Below are 15428 nucleotides of genomic sequence, written 5' to 3' on the forward strand. Positions count from 1 at the left end.
TCTCTTTGCACAGTTAGCAACATTTCCCACAGGGCATATCACTCAGTACTCCGAGGGGAACATCACCTAGATGAAAATAGTTGCTGTATAGCTTATTCAGTTCTCCCACTGTTTTCAGCACCTTTGGATGGGACCCTTGGTAGTATCTTCAGTGCCTGTCATGTTGCAGAACAAAAGGCCTCATTTCTAAAGAAACATTACCGATTTGAAACAAATGCAGCTATCAAAGCATAAGCTCTTCAAAGCAAATACGTGCTATGTTTGGGTATCATAAAACTTATGCTGATCATGTAATAAAAGTCGTAAGAAAGAGAAAACACAGCACCAATTAACCTTAACTCTGAACTATGAATATGGCTGTTTTGTCTTGTGTTATTTCTATTAACCTGTGCTTTTTGATGCTTTATTGAGAAATTAAATCAGAATCCAAAATTTTTGAGCTTCATGCCTAAATTTAGGCCTAAGTTATTGCAAAATTTTCAGAAATAGCTGATAAGCACAGTTCTGCTTCTCCTGTATTTTGCAGATGACATTCGTCAAACTTCAAATTTAGGTTTCCAAATCTAAGACTGGTTTACTTGCATAAAACTAGACACTTCCATCTCCATACTTTAGCATTTTAGCTAAAAACAACATAAGACAGGTATTGGTCAAGTTAGCAGGAAACTAATGGTTAGGTTATTCACTGAGAACATTTTTAATACACAAACAGGCAGTGTTTATGCTACACATAAAATTTACACTGAATTATGCTGGAAATGTTGCACTGTGCAGACTCATTTATTACATCTCTGACAAAGTATACCCATTCATTACGTAACTCTAGGTTTGCGTGGTTCAATCTCTGCTGCCATGCTGTGTCAACAGGGATAGAAATGGGAACCTTCTGCAGTTACAACCCAAGCCTCTAGAGTCTGAACTGAAGGTGTCTCCAGGAACATTTCCAAGAGCCTGCAATGATGAGTCAGTAACATGAACTCAGTTACTTGGGCTAAGCAGAGATGCTTGGAACAATATATAAAAGAGTTTTTTGGTAAAGATGAAAGTTAAATCAAGGTTTGTTTCAAATGCTTTATTAGACACTGGTGGCAGAAAACTCTGAAGTCATGAAGCCCTGAACACTCATCAAAAGCAATAATTGCTAGCATTTGCTGTACAAATGGAACAGACTTTTGCTTTAATGGAAAGAATTTCCAGGTATTTTGAAGCAAACAATTAAAAAATCAATTAAATGAAGAACAACCTTTTAGTCCAAGGACACAAACAAGACCTGTTTTGGTACTGGAAGAATGTAGAATGTACCTATTAAAGGATAAGGGTTTCAGGTAATTGCAGAGAGGATGCTTGGCTCTGCATGCCCAATTAGTGCCAAAAGGCACTAGTACTAATTTGCATTAGAACTGGTTATTGAAACAACCCTGAGCCTTCTGGTACTTAAAAGTGAGCTGCACCTAATGGACTGCATCTGGTCCCCTGGGACAAAAAGAAGGAAAGTGTCGGTATTTACAGACTCTAAATCAGACCTAAGCCAACATCTATTGCTAGTGCTCTAGCATTAGATTCTCTTGGTAGTGTCAGCTGGTGGCCTACACTAAGGAAACGAGCCTTGTCTTCAGCATACTAGATCTTATACTAAATATAAGACCACACACAATTACGAGTACAACCGTGTATTCTCTTACAGGGCCATTCCCACATGAGATTTTAAGTGAGTCATAGCACATACAGTTATCTTTGGGTACATAAATCCTGCAGTCATAAAACATTTAACTATTGACATAGCACAATAGTTAGTGTGTAAATAAAGAAGTTCAATAAGGAGTCAAGAATATCTGTCCAAAGGCTTGGATTAAGACCTTGGTTAAAAAAAAGAAAGCTCCAGGAAATGTAAACGTGGAGATGCTCTCCTACAAAAGCAAGTCTTACAGGCAATGGCAAACTCTGTTTTTGAATTGCTCAGGATCTAACACCACTAACATTTACACTGCCACCTGGAGTATTTATAGGATCTATATCCTCCTTATGGTCTTTTATTTCACAGAATTTTCTTCAAATATCTACCCTTTTTCATATTTGGTTGAAATTACTAAAAAGGTGCAGCCATTACCAATGTGACATTAGAAGCTAGAAAGGCAGAAAGGAGACAGACACCAAGTGAGCACTTAGCCTTTGTTCTCTCAGAAAATCAACCTGAGAAGTCTGCATTGCTATAGTTGGAGCAAATTTAGGCTAAAAGGTGTAATCAAAGTCTTAAAATATTTTCTAGAGCATTATAGATTTAAATAACTATGCTAAGGAATACCTTAGCATTAAGATTTTTTTTGTAATTCTATTTAACAGCATTATACTGTTAACGTACATATTAACGTTCCTCTTAAAGAGAGATTTATAAAATTAATATCTGATTAATAAATTAAATGTGTGCCGTAGACATGCATGGTTTCTGTTACTGATGGGTTTATGTATTGGTGAAACTGGTGTCTAGAAGCTATTGTTACAGGCATCCTATCACCTTCTGAACTAAAGACCTAGAGCAATTGGTTAGCCCTTTGTTAAAAACATCAGTCTTGATATGAAGACTCATTTATATATAGCTTATAAAGAGGAACTATGAATGGTATCGTTGGATGATGCTACTTATCTCTAAGTAGTAAACAGATAGATCTATTAACAAAGAGCAACAGCTATGGCTGGTCTGGAGGGTGAGCTGAACGAAGGGAATCACATGCATCAATATGGTACACCTTAAAGGTGAATTTCTGTTAACAGGTGATTGCTCACCTGTAAGACAAAAGCTTCAACTATTGCTTAAAATGCCTGTTAGAATGAAAAGGAGAAAGTATATTAAGCCAGGTAAGCAAGACAGAAAGCCAAACAGGTTTGCTTAGACTGCAGTGGGCATTATGCATAAAATTAGGAAATTCCACTTTCTTCTGCATAGGAGGAAATTTTCATTGACAACAGGCCAGAAGATCCTTGTTAAAATTCTTGGCCTGGATACGGGCATGCTGATCTTGGCAGCTGCTAGGCTACAGAGATAGGCTTTGCTGGTAGGATGTTATCGCTGATAAGTGGAAGCTATTTGAAAACATGGAAGTGTGGATTTATTGTCCCAACTGCAACTGGAGGGGGAAAACTCTTACATATAAAACTTAATTTGAAAGTCATCTTTGTGGAATAATTATTCTTACAAGAATATTACAATTAACATCAAAATCATGTTACTTTATGATAGTGTGAATATTTTGAATTTTAAACACAAAGCGATTGGAAATATGTTCACAAAACACAGTGTGTTATTGTGATCAAGTTTCTGCCTTATGATAACTAAAATAATTGCATGCTGGAGGAGTAATGGGAAATTTCTCTTAAAATGACAAGAATAGCTATCACTTTCCTGAGCAGCTGTTGCTTGTTGTGCCAGCATGGTGATATCTCACCCAGGGTACAACCATCCTTGGCAATGGTCTTGAAGCTGCTGCCACAGTCTAGGTCATGTTATCTCTGAAAAATAGTGTGACTGAAAGGAATGGAAATGAGTCTGAGATAGCTCAGGTGCTCTTTTCTGCTGAATAAACAGTAGGTAGGCAGAGCGGACAATGGGTACACCTCCAGTATCATTTACCAAGTAGTGAAAAGTATGTTAGGTATTAGGATTGAAGCTTGTCTCTCTGTGAATCAAACATGAAGATACCTGGTGCTTCTTTCTAGACTAAAGGAGTTAATGAAGAAGTTAAGCTAAGAAATACTGCATTTCTATAAAGACAGTACTGAAAAATTAATGTAGAAGTACTTTGAAATCACCTGAAAAGCTTGATAGAGAGGAAAAACATCCTTTGTTTACTAAAACTGCTATCTTGGAAAACTAAAATTAGTATAAGTTTTTCAGCATGAGAAATATGCCTTGCATAGTATTATTTGCAGAGTACCTAAGGGTTAACTCTCATAGTTTGGTATGCAACTAAATGAACCTATAATTAACTGTGTGTGGCTATTGGTTAAAAATATTTGGAAGCAATATGAAGTGATATTATTTTGCAACTAGTACTCCTGCCAGTACCTGGCTTTATTAGTTTAGCACAAGAGGTGTTTTCTGATGAGTTGTCTGGAACAAGTAAGACCATTCTTTTGGTTTCTATCACTTTCTGGAAACTTTTCTTTGACAGCTTAAGCATTTGTCAAAATGCTCTACCTGGTTGCTCCCAATTCTTTACTATACAATGCCAGCACCACTTCATTTGAGTGCTTCACTACCAGTGGGGAGAGTTACACGGAAGATTAAGTTTAGTGGGAATGAGTCAACCCTGTACCATTCCTCTCTCTGTGTACCTTAGCTGTGACGAGCATGAATTCCAGTTCTGTCATTTTCTGTTTTCCCTACTTTTTTTATGTGAAGAATGACTCAGGCTCCATGACATAGCCCAAAGTGATGGGCAGCAATGACATCCCTACCTGAATAATCCCCAAGACTTTAACTCATTGTGTTCCCAAACCGAGGAGTGTAAATAAATTTTAGTTCATCTTACCTGGGAGTACTTCCAATTTCTTCAGAAATAGCATGCTAAAATATAAACTATAAGCACAGTTACTTTCTTTCTCTCTTTTTTAAAAAAACTCCATCCTACATTTTCATGACAGCTTGATGCATTGACATTTAGAAGGCCAGAGTATGGATGATCACTGTCCCAAGGTCAAAACTAAAACCAGACACACAGGGCATAGGATGGTAAAAGAATTATAATAACTTCAAAGAGGTCCAGGTCGGCAGACTTCACTCAGTTAAGATTTCATTGACTTCATTACTCTGATCCATACATTGACTGCAGGACTGAGCTCCTAGATTGAAGTAGGGATTAGGCAAAATGAGGTTTTTAACAATAGACATTCATCATCTTTTTAATACATAGCAAAATATCACACAGATCACTCTTTTAGAGGGGCCTGTTTTAGAAGTATCAGTATTTTGGAGTGATTTTTAATTTGTGACCAGAATGTAAGGAAGGTGGATACAATCTAAGAAGAAATGTTATGTTGATAACACATCCAAACCCAGAAAAAATTGTTGTCTCATTTTCTTTGTAAATTGTCTTAGTGTCAATAAACACCATGTTGTTTCTTCCTTTCAAAACTCCTTGATCATCATCTTTTATTCACTTCTGGCATGAACATGTTATCCAGTATCTTTCTGGAGAGGAAGATATGCGCTGTAGAAAACTTATATAGTGATAGGAAGGTAAACTAGATAATACAACCAATAACTCTATCTGTAATTCTCTAACACTATCCCTCTTTCCAGTCTATTTTAGCTTGTTCTACAAAGTGCCCAGGTAGACCAGACAGCAAGACTATGCAGTATTTCGCAAGCTAAAATCCATCATATCCACAGTGTCAGTTTTGCTTGGACAGCAACAAATAACGGTCCTAGATAAATTTTCCCTTAATCTCACAATCCCATTTCAGTAAGGGGCTAGGAAATCACACTTTCACTTAAACAAATATAGAATATAAAATAACATGTTGAATGGCTTTAAGACAATTCAGCTATATTCCAAAAATAGTGGGTGAAAGCACATTAAAAGAAACCATTTTTTTTCAGAACTATTTTTTCCAAACTCTTTTTTATGACTGATCTTTAACTTCCTACATGATGACACTTACTTGGCACTGCATTGATCTAGTCTAATCTAGGTGATAATGGGTCTCCCAAGAGTTATTTTTTAAGAACAAGTAGTTTATCAAACACATTGACAGTTACGTTTTCAAATTATTTCCATTTTTCTGTTAAAATATTTGCCTTGGTTTTAAATAGAAAAATCCACAAAGCCAAAATGCAAGTCAGGCCAGTCTTGCAGACAGATATACTAAGAAGCCATCACAGCAGTAACCCCTCAATAAACTGTCAAGCCAACTTTCAAGTACTGAGCTTTTTTCATTAGCAATTCAGAAAACAAAAAGTCCCACACCAGGAACCCCCCATCTCACAGCCTGTTTGCCAATAGACAGTAGGAACATACTGCTTTCAGTCTATTTCCTGATATAAAACTTACCTAAGCGTTAGTTTGGTAATTCGTGGCTGAGAAAAACTTTTAAAACAGGACTTCCTGCCAACAGGAGGAAGGGTGGGTAAGATGGTTTTGTATTTGATATTACACAGAAAACTTTATCACCAACCACGTTCCTTAAGAGTATGCAAAACTCAACCTGAAGCTCACAGTTCCAGCTCATGAATTAATGGTTTCGATTTACATTTTGGTGACCAGAAAGAGATAGATGAGGGTGCAGGTACTTTCTCTCTGGAGAAACTGGAATGTGTTCATGAGAGACGTAAAAAGGCAAGGAATCCCACAGACTACCTTGCAGCTGTTATCAGATATGATGGAAAAGGGAGGGGGTGAGGGAGAAGAGAATACCTGGCATGAGACCTGCTCTGAGGAGGGACTGTCTGACGTGGCAGTGTGGATTTCTGCATGTATCATTCCTCTCAAATCCATATCAGATTTTGCTGAGCTATTAACATCAGGTGTTGCCACATCATGCCCACTATCTCTGCAAGCAGTATCTTGATGAAGATAAATAAAAACTTAAGGACCTTATTTGACTTTCATGGGCTCTGATTAGGTTTGCAAAGCTGTCAGAGAAAAATATTGAGGAATGAGCAAGCTAGATACAAACTCTGAGCCGCATACATGGAATCCACTTTCATAGCTACTTTTGCAAAACTGAGAGGGTTTTGGCAGAAGTTTATCCTAGGAGCAGCTACAGTGGGATATAAGGCGTTCTCCTAGAACAACCCCTCAGTGACAGAAAGCTGAAGTATTATGACACCTTGTTTTATTTCACATAGCAGTTCCTACAGTTTGAAAAAAGGTAAGGGCCATGCCTTATGGTTTGGTTTGAGAAGAGAATTATTAGGTTGTGTGAGAATCTGTCTCATTAAATCTCTTTTTTTTAAGAACAGCTATGTCCTTTTTATCCTAAGTCAAACTGTTGTCCAAAAATAATAATTATGAAAGCATCCCATGACATTTATTTTCTACTGCCCTTTTGTTTTTTGGTCCCAGAAGTGGTGATAAATTGATTTAGTACATGGCAAGTCATGAAGGTTATCAGAAATATAAGAAAAATATGTAGGAGAAAATATTTTTTGCTGCATTCCTCTCAGCTTTTACTGGCCTTGCTCTCAGACTTCTGTGTTCATTTGCTGTTCTGCACAGTGCTAGTCATTGAATGAAGAGTACTAGGTCTTCTGTCCTCTAATTTAAACAATGCAACTTACCCAAGGAAAGAGAAGAACATCTCATTCAGTTTGCATGTGCTGACAACAGTGCATGAGTACTGTGACCATACTGAAAGACTAATATTTTTTTCTTTACTCATTTGATATATTGTGGAAATAGAAGCTGCATTTGGAAAATAATTACTGCATATGGTCAACTGTTTGTTTAAAGCTGAAGAGCAACTATTATTTCAGGGCAGAAAGTATAAAAATAATTATGAAATTCTATAAAGGGCATATAAGAAATGTAAGGAACCTCTTGCTTTGTGGTGGCATTTCTGAAGTCTTCATTTTTAAGGGTGTAATGAGTTAGAATCTGGAAAAAGTGTTTCTGCTCTTTAAAATAGAATATCCATTATTGAACGTAGATGGGGGTATTGGGAAATACCACCGATCTGTGATGTTTCTAGCACTATGTCATTTATCAGCATTCTCTTGGCTGTCTTCATAATTAGTCCTCAGACCAGCATGTCACCTGATCTTTAGACATCTATTCCAAGGAAAGTGCAATGGTGATTTGATTGACGTAGGTCACATGTTGTGGTGATTTCCCAGCCATTTTTTATTTGAAAAAAATAAAATATTTTAATGAGAAAAATGGTTCAACTTGCCAAGGGTAGTAGTATTTCTGAGATAGTAATGGTTCACAGTGTGCAGTGTATCGAATTTGTTTGATACTGACTTCAGATATTGGTCTTTTGCACAGATTTATTAATCAAAAACATGAGAAAAAATTTTTAGCTGTGCCTAATAAGGTCTTCATAATATGTTCAAATGAAATATGAAAGACTCTCTGGAATTAATCACTCTTAATATGGGACACAATCAGTTCCAAACTCATCCACAGTTAGTTTGCCATAGGATATCACTGCAAAACATGTTTCTACAGCTCACATTTTACAACAGCTCTATTAATATAGTTAGTGAACATCCACTGATGGGAAAAAATCTTTTCTGTTTAAATATGCCTTTGCTAACTTTAAACTTGCTTTTGAGTACTTTCTTATTATGCTGTTTCTCACATTTCTAAAGATTTCATAGGGTTTGTCTTTAACAGCACTGTTTCTTTTATGCTCTCTTATGTTCATTTTTGTTTTCCAATGAAAAAGCACCAAGTATTATTTCTACTTTCCTCAAGTTTCAGAGCTCTGGTGTTAAGACAATTCTACAGGTTACTTACTTAAACAGTAGCAACCTTTTGAGATTACTGTCACACTTGAATAAAACAAGTGGTAGAGTCATTTCCTAGTCATTTTGAATTAGACATAGTCTTTTTACTGCTTGTCAGATCAATCTTACATATACATCCACTGCCCTTTTCAATGCCTAGTCTCACTCTAGACCTCACTGTCAGTTGCTCTAGATATGATTTGGTTCTCAAATAAGTTAATTTGTTGAAAGACTAAATACGACATGGCTTTATTGTATTAGCTTAAAACAGTCTTTTTACTCAATGAACCCTTCTTCAAAAGCAAAAAACATACTTCTAACCTCATTTCTGAAGTTTGAGGAGCTTTGTCTTATAGCTACAATTGCCTTTGAAAGTAATATAAATTATAAATCCTCATCTGCCACAAGCTGAAAGGGGCAGGTTTGCATCTGTCCATTGGCCTCTCCAGCCCACAGAAATGTTGTGGACACTCTCCAAGCCCTGCCATGTTCTTCTCTGGAGTGAAAAATTCACTCTTGTTTGCCAATAGTTGTGTTTTCTTTGACCTATAGTAAAGGTATGTGTTCAGGCACTTGTAGGAGACAGGTACTTCCTGACCCAGATGGTCTGATGTCAGACAAAATTAGGAAAGATTATGGCCTTTGTGGGATAGGAATCAGTGTCTGTTGTCTCACTAATTACATCAGCTTCACATGTAGACTGGAGTCTGAGATATTTCTGATGAAGCAGTTAAGGGTCCCTGGCCTCAGGCACTATGGTATTGACAGTGTATTGACTGTGAGGCAGGATTTAGTTTATATGGGAAATTCTGCTGGTGTAGGAGAATGCACTGGAGGTGCGATGGTCCACCGTATTTCACGCTGTAAGTCCTTCAGGACAGCTTTGGAATCGAGTGCTTTAGTGTTCTGGTGACTGAACCCAGGGCTGTGCAGTACCTGATCCCACATGAGTGGACATGTGGGGTCCCAGACTGCCCTGGCAGATGTGTTTGGAACGTCAGGTGACTTTAGCTGCTGAAAACCCAGGGAGGTACAAACCACTGACTAACTCAGGTAACAGAGACACTGAGCTAAGAAAACCCACTGCATGTGGGTGATGAGTGTCTCTGAGCACACCAGCCACATAACAACCTTTCTGTTTGCCCAGACCCAAGCACCTGCAGCACCTGTCCCACCATCTGGAGGGCACACCTATGATGTGGCTGCAAGGTGGCACTGGCAGCACTCGTAAGCAAATGCCACTCCAGTGCCAAGTTGCACCAGCCAGCACTTTCTGCTGGTTTCACTGGAAACCAGAAACGTTGGCTCAGCCAGCACCCAGCCAGGGTACCATTACCAGACACTCCTGCTCGTCACTGCCCACTGCAGGACCACAGTGCTAGTACCGGCCCATGCAGCTACCGGGCTGCGGGGTTCTCCAGAGCTACAGCTTGCCACCTTCACATGATGCACCCTATGCATTCTCTGCAAAACTGAAAGCGAAGAAAAAGCAAGTTAAGTTCCTAAAGGCAGTGCCCAAAGGTACTATATCTGAAGATAACATCAATAGAGAGCGCCAGCGCAAGTTCTCTTCACACAAATTATTTCCCAGAGGCTAATGGCAAGGGGGGAGAGAGGGAGAGAAAAACAAGTACTGACAGTTTACTGTAGGAGCTCAAACAAATGGACAAAGCTAAAAGAACTCCAGCTCTTTGTTCGCATTTAATCCAGTTCAGAGCATTCATTGGTGCATACCGATTTACTTTCCATGGCTGATGGAGCTGGATATGGTCATATGGTAAGAAACAGAAGGTCTAGGATTTAAATTTTGTGCCCTTCAGGCTCTTACATTTTAGGAAAAGTCAGTCTATAGCATATATAAAGTTTTAATCTAATGTAACAAGTGTGAGCTGCTGGCTAATACCATCAGAGAAACAAATCCTGATCTTGAAAGGTGAAGAATGCTTTCCATTTTTAACACAAACCAAGTTTTTAAGGGGTAGAGCACTTCTCTTGGCTCACAGAAACCCAGGGAAAGACCAAGGACTCCTGTCCCTACCCCAAGTATCCCCTGTTATATTTTCTTCCTTCTCTTGTCAACTCTTGTCTTGAATTTATGAAGGCACTGATTTATCAGAGGCTGCTAGAATAATATAATGGTATTAAAATATCACCATCCACATATTTTAATGCAAAACAAATAGTCCAAGCACCCGATATCACAGTACAATAAAACTATCAAATCACTGTTGCAGGCTTTTGTTTTTGCTGAGGATAGGCAGTTCAAATTACATGTAGCCTATTTTCTAAAGGCTATAGAGTCAATTCATCTCTGGCTGAATTTGCAAAACACTACATTGAAAGACAGGACCAGCGAGGCGGATATATACACAAGAACAGAACCAACAAAAGGGTTTGTGAGTGAAAGGTAGAGTGTCTGGGTTAGAAAAGGCAGAACTGGAAGGGAAAGTTCAATTGCAGAGTTCAGTGGACTCAAATTGGGTGGATGTGTTCGAGTGATTTTAGCACAGTGCATTGGAAATGCACCCCCAACAAGTGTGAAGAGAAAAGGGAGGGTTAGCCAGTAAATCTTAGGAAGTGTTATCTACAAAAAAAAAAAAAAAAAAAAAAAAAAAAAAAAAAAAGAGAATAAACATGGCACAGTTTTAAAAGACAAAACTCTCATCCCTCTGCCCCCTCCTGTCTTCCTCCAAGTCATCTAAGAAGAACCCCCAGTACTTGGGCTCAACTAGTATTGCTCAAACTTCTCATGTTCAGATAAAACCAGACCTTTTTATCCTAACTGCTCGTGCCCAGCCTTAGCTGAGACCAGAGAAGCAGAAGCTTGTTCTGGTTGGCATCATGTCACCTGGAGCAGGAGACCAACACGTGACATGAGGCCGCCAGGTTGCTGAACTACTCCAGCCGCTTGCTCAGCTCTTTGCAGTGGAACTACTCATGCTCTCAGAGATTGCTGGCTGTAAATAGCATGTTAATGAAATAAACCAAAAAGCAATTTAAGCTATTTAACTATACTTCAGGGAAAAAACCCTACCTGGACAGACGACACTAAGGCATGATGTATTTTGTATTAATATTTCAAGTCAATTTGGTGGATCCTGATGGAAGGAGAGTTAGAAATATTTTGGTGCAAGTTTGAACATTGTACCAGGATATAAGGCCAGCCACTTGAACAAGAGCAGTGATTGAATTAGGGCTGAGAAATGTATCCCTGGCTAATTTCAAAATAAAAAAAAGAGCTTTTAAAAAGGTACAAATGAGGCTAAAAGAATTTATGTTATTTTTCCGGTTTCTGTGCTATAACTCCTTTTCTGTCTCCTCATCTATCTTCTAAGTGTACTACCTTATGAATGAGTGAGCAATAAAGGAAGTATGCAGTGGCTGAGAGAGAAACTCAAGATAACAAGATAATGCAAAATGTAAGCCAAATCTTGAGCAGAACTGCAAGTTAAGATGTAGACCTGAATATAAAAGTTTCTCACATCTGAGTTTAGGGCAGTCATGAAAAACTGATTTAAAAACAGTAGCACAAAATGTGACCTAATATATGCAAAGTTCACATCTGTCAAAATCTTGGACCTATACTTTCTAGCAGTTTTAATCCAGTCTTCAGACTACACATGCTGACACTTCACTCATAAACTAAAATAAAAATAAAGCTATTTTAATGCCTTTGAAATCCCAGTCTTCATTGAAAAGGGCCAGAGGAAGAACAGTGAGTAAAGAAGAAGCTACAAACTATCCTAAGGTTAGGCAATAGCAATTACTGTGCCTAGATGACATGGGAACAGCTTCAAGACCAAAAGGTATGACAATAATAAGCTTCTCCATGCAGTCTTTAAACTACTTGTTTTAAGGCTGCCAATAACAGGACTGAGCTATGTTCACCAGTGTTAGTGCACTACTTACGATCTGCTAGCCGCACAACTTAAGATGTGCTCTTTCTCCTTGCCACCCCCAGTTTATGCTGAGATTTTAGACTTGAAGTCCCAGCACACGTGTCTAGCCTTCAGGAAGGAGCTGGACTTGGCTCTGTCAGTGCAGGTTGCCATTTTCAGCAGCAGCCAGTGGAAACGCAGATGGTGTCTGCATGGTAAGTTTTCCAAATGCCCAAAACTGAAGTGGGGGGTTATAGCAAAGGATTAATTCAAATTTCCATATCACTGACCTCCCTCCAGCCTTCTAGGCTGCCTAGGTTTGGGGCTGCATGGATCAGCTGGGGATTCTCAGGGGAAAAATTATGTGGCCACCCCCTGAACCCAGATAATGCCTCTGGCTGGACTTTTCACTGCTGGTAGCTGCCAGGTTAGGCAGAATTTAATCATCAAAATTATTATGTTCTCTTTCAAGCAAAGACCAGTGGGAAATTAATTGCTGGAATTAGGTAAGTTTTCTAGCATTAAACCAATGTAGCTGCTAAGTGAGGTCAGTTAAAGGGCTCAGGGCAGACAGCAGGGACTAACCTGGTCTCCAGTTTTATTTGGTAAAGACTGGGTTGGTAAACAAACAGCAAGAGGGAGAAGATACAAGGATAAAGTTTCAAGGGATGTGAAGGCTGAAGGGAAGATGAAGCTTGTTATCGTCAAAAGGAAAGTAGTGACAACTCAGGCATAAGCATGAGAGACCCCTACAAAGAAGAGAACATGAGACAGGGTGAAGCAAGCCTTGATGTTTAAGTGTTTGAGGTGCTTTTACAGTATTAAGGAGGTAGAAAATTTTTAACAAGAATTGGTGACAAAACATGAAACCAATTTGTCATCTTTACTCTTACCCTTTATTCTCTAAGGCAGACCTAGTTTTCTTGCAAAGTAACTGGGGCATTTTTTATGCTCCATTATCCACGTGAGAAGAGACAAAACACTTCAAATCCTCCAGAAAGTGCAAAGAACTTAAGACTATGGTATATCAAAATAATACTTAGATTTCCAAATTGGAGTATTAACTTGCAACATTTAGAACTGAGGATGCCTGTATGAATAAATGATTATCTGCTCTACACTGTTGATTAATGTGAGACCAGTAGGAGGATAAGCATTGACAGAGTTTATTGGCTTGTTCACATCTCACACCAGCTTATGTCATTTTCAGGTGCAAGAACTGAAATGCAGTTTATTTTTGAACCTCTGTTTACAAAAGTCAAGTTCTAGTACCTATCATAGAACTTTCAAAGCATCCTGCATGTGGCATTTCATGTAAAGGTGTGATTTTCTGCCAGTTCCTAATTTCACTGCTATATGCCAAAAATTGCAGCAACAGACAAATGTGAAGCACTGTACAATCATACTGCAAATGAAAGTGAAGAAAAGCTGTTGTTAAGGAGGGTCCCATTTTAGCTTTGGTCCATGGGCTCTGAAATTAGGCCAAGTTATCTTCCCTGCTTAACTGGAAGTGCAAATGGGGAATCAGCTTTGCAGGCAGGACTCATATGACACTGGTTTGCTACCTGGGACAACAGAGTCACCAGGCAAGCAAAACCCAGAGCTTTCGTGGGAACCAGGCCTGTGTCTGGTGGCAACTCATGCTGGAGAGCAAACCCATCCATGACTCATTAAATATGCATCAAATATCCTTGTTATTTTGAAGAGACTCTAGCTTGTATTAATCCATCATTCTTTGTTCCTCCAAATACAGATTCTGGAAGAAAACATGAAGTTGGAGTGCAAGTGCCACGGGGTCTCAGGATCGTGTACCACTAAAACATGCTGGACAACTCTGCCCAAATTCCGGGAGCTGGGCTACATCCTTAAGGACAAATACAACGAAGCTGTTCAAGTCGAACCAGTGAGGGCAAGTCGTAACAAGCGTCCAACCTTCCTCAAAATCAAGAAGCCACTTTCCTATCGCAAACCCATGGATACAGATTTAGTGTACATAGAAAAATCTCCCAATTATTGTGAAGAAGATCCTGTCACTGGCAGCGTGGGAACGCAGGGAAGGATGTGCAACAAGACAGCCCAGCAGTCCAATGGCTGCGATCTGATGTGCTGTGGTCGAGGTTACAATACACACCAGTACTCAAGAGTGTGGCAGTGCAACTGCAAATTTCATTGGTGCTGCTATGTTAAATGCAACACATGCAGTGAAAGAACAGAAGTATATACCTGTAAGTGAGTATGTGGCTGGGCAGACTGACATGTCCCTGGCCATGAATACATTTGCACATGCACTCAACATACCTACACAAGACTGTAGGAAAGACCTGCTCTCCTAGAAGAAATGGTGATGAATGGAGCCCTCTCTTTTCTTCTTATGTTTCATTGCTTATGTGGATACACATTTCAGACTCTTATGAAAGTCAGCCAAGAAACAAAAACAAAAAAAACCCCACTCCAAGCCACCTGACACACAAAACAGAGAGAAAAAGATCTCAGTTAATCTGTACCTCTAAAGCAAGAAGCATTGACTGCCTTGTGAAGAGACACCAGTCAGAGGAAAAATGTCTGAGCATGGCAACTAACTCTTGGTTTGGAAAAAAAGGTGGTCAAAAACTTCAGTGTATAAGGAGCAGGGAGGGGTAGGGGAGAAATCCTCAAAATAGGGCTTTGCACAGGACGGGATGGACAGTGCCCCATCGTGAATTGCCCATGTGAATGTGTGGATGACACAGATTTAGGCTTCTACACTTGTGAAAAGCTTCTGCTGGTCTTGCCCATCTTTCCACTTCATACCATTTGCTACAGCGAGTAGAACTGTTGATGTTTCCTGTAGACACTGCTTTATCTGCCTATTTTGTGTGTGTGTGTGCGTGCTGCAGATTTTAGCACAGGGGTTTGGGACACTTGGGCATAATAATAGCAATATTTAACAATTTATTCAGATAAAACTAATATTAATTTATTTAATTAAAAAGAACTCTACCAACATTTTTTGAACTATTCTGCAATTAAAGTAGACAGCTGGCTTTGTGGAATAATTTTGTAGAAACAGCAAGGAAAAACTGGAGCTGTATATATTACTCTTAACTAGGATATTTCTATTAGTT

The 15428-nt window shown here is 38.9% G+C and overlaps 1 protein-coding gene across 1 annotated transcript in view; it reads left to right on the forward strand.

The window, feature by feature from the left end:
- WNT7A (Wnt family member 7A) overlaps positions 1 to 14557 on the forward strand; it is a 37287-nt gene extending 22730 nt beyond the window's left edge. Inside the window, exon 4 of the mRNA XM_075713860.1 lies at positions 14078 to 14557. Within this exon, the coding sequence (XP_075569975.1) occupies positions 14078 to 14557 (480 nt within the window). The remainder of the gene's footprint in view (positions 1 to 14077) is intronic.
- The last annotated feature ends 871 nt before the right edge of the window (positions 14558 to 15428 follow it).

This window comes from Pelecanus crispus, chromosome 7 (assembly GCF_030463565.1).
Source record: "Pelecanus crispus isolate bPelCri1 chromosome 7, bPelCri1.pri, whole genome shotgun sequence".
NCBI classification, from domain to species: domain Eukaryota; kingdom Metazoa; phylum Chordata; class Aves; order Pelecaniformes; family Pelecanidae; genus Pelecanus; species Pelecanus crispus.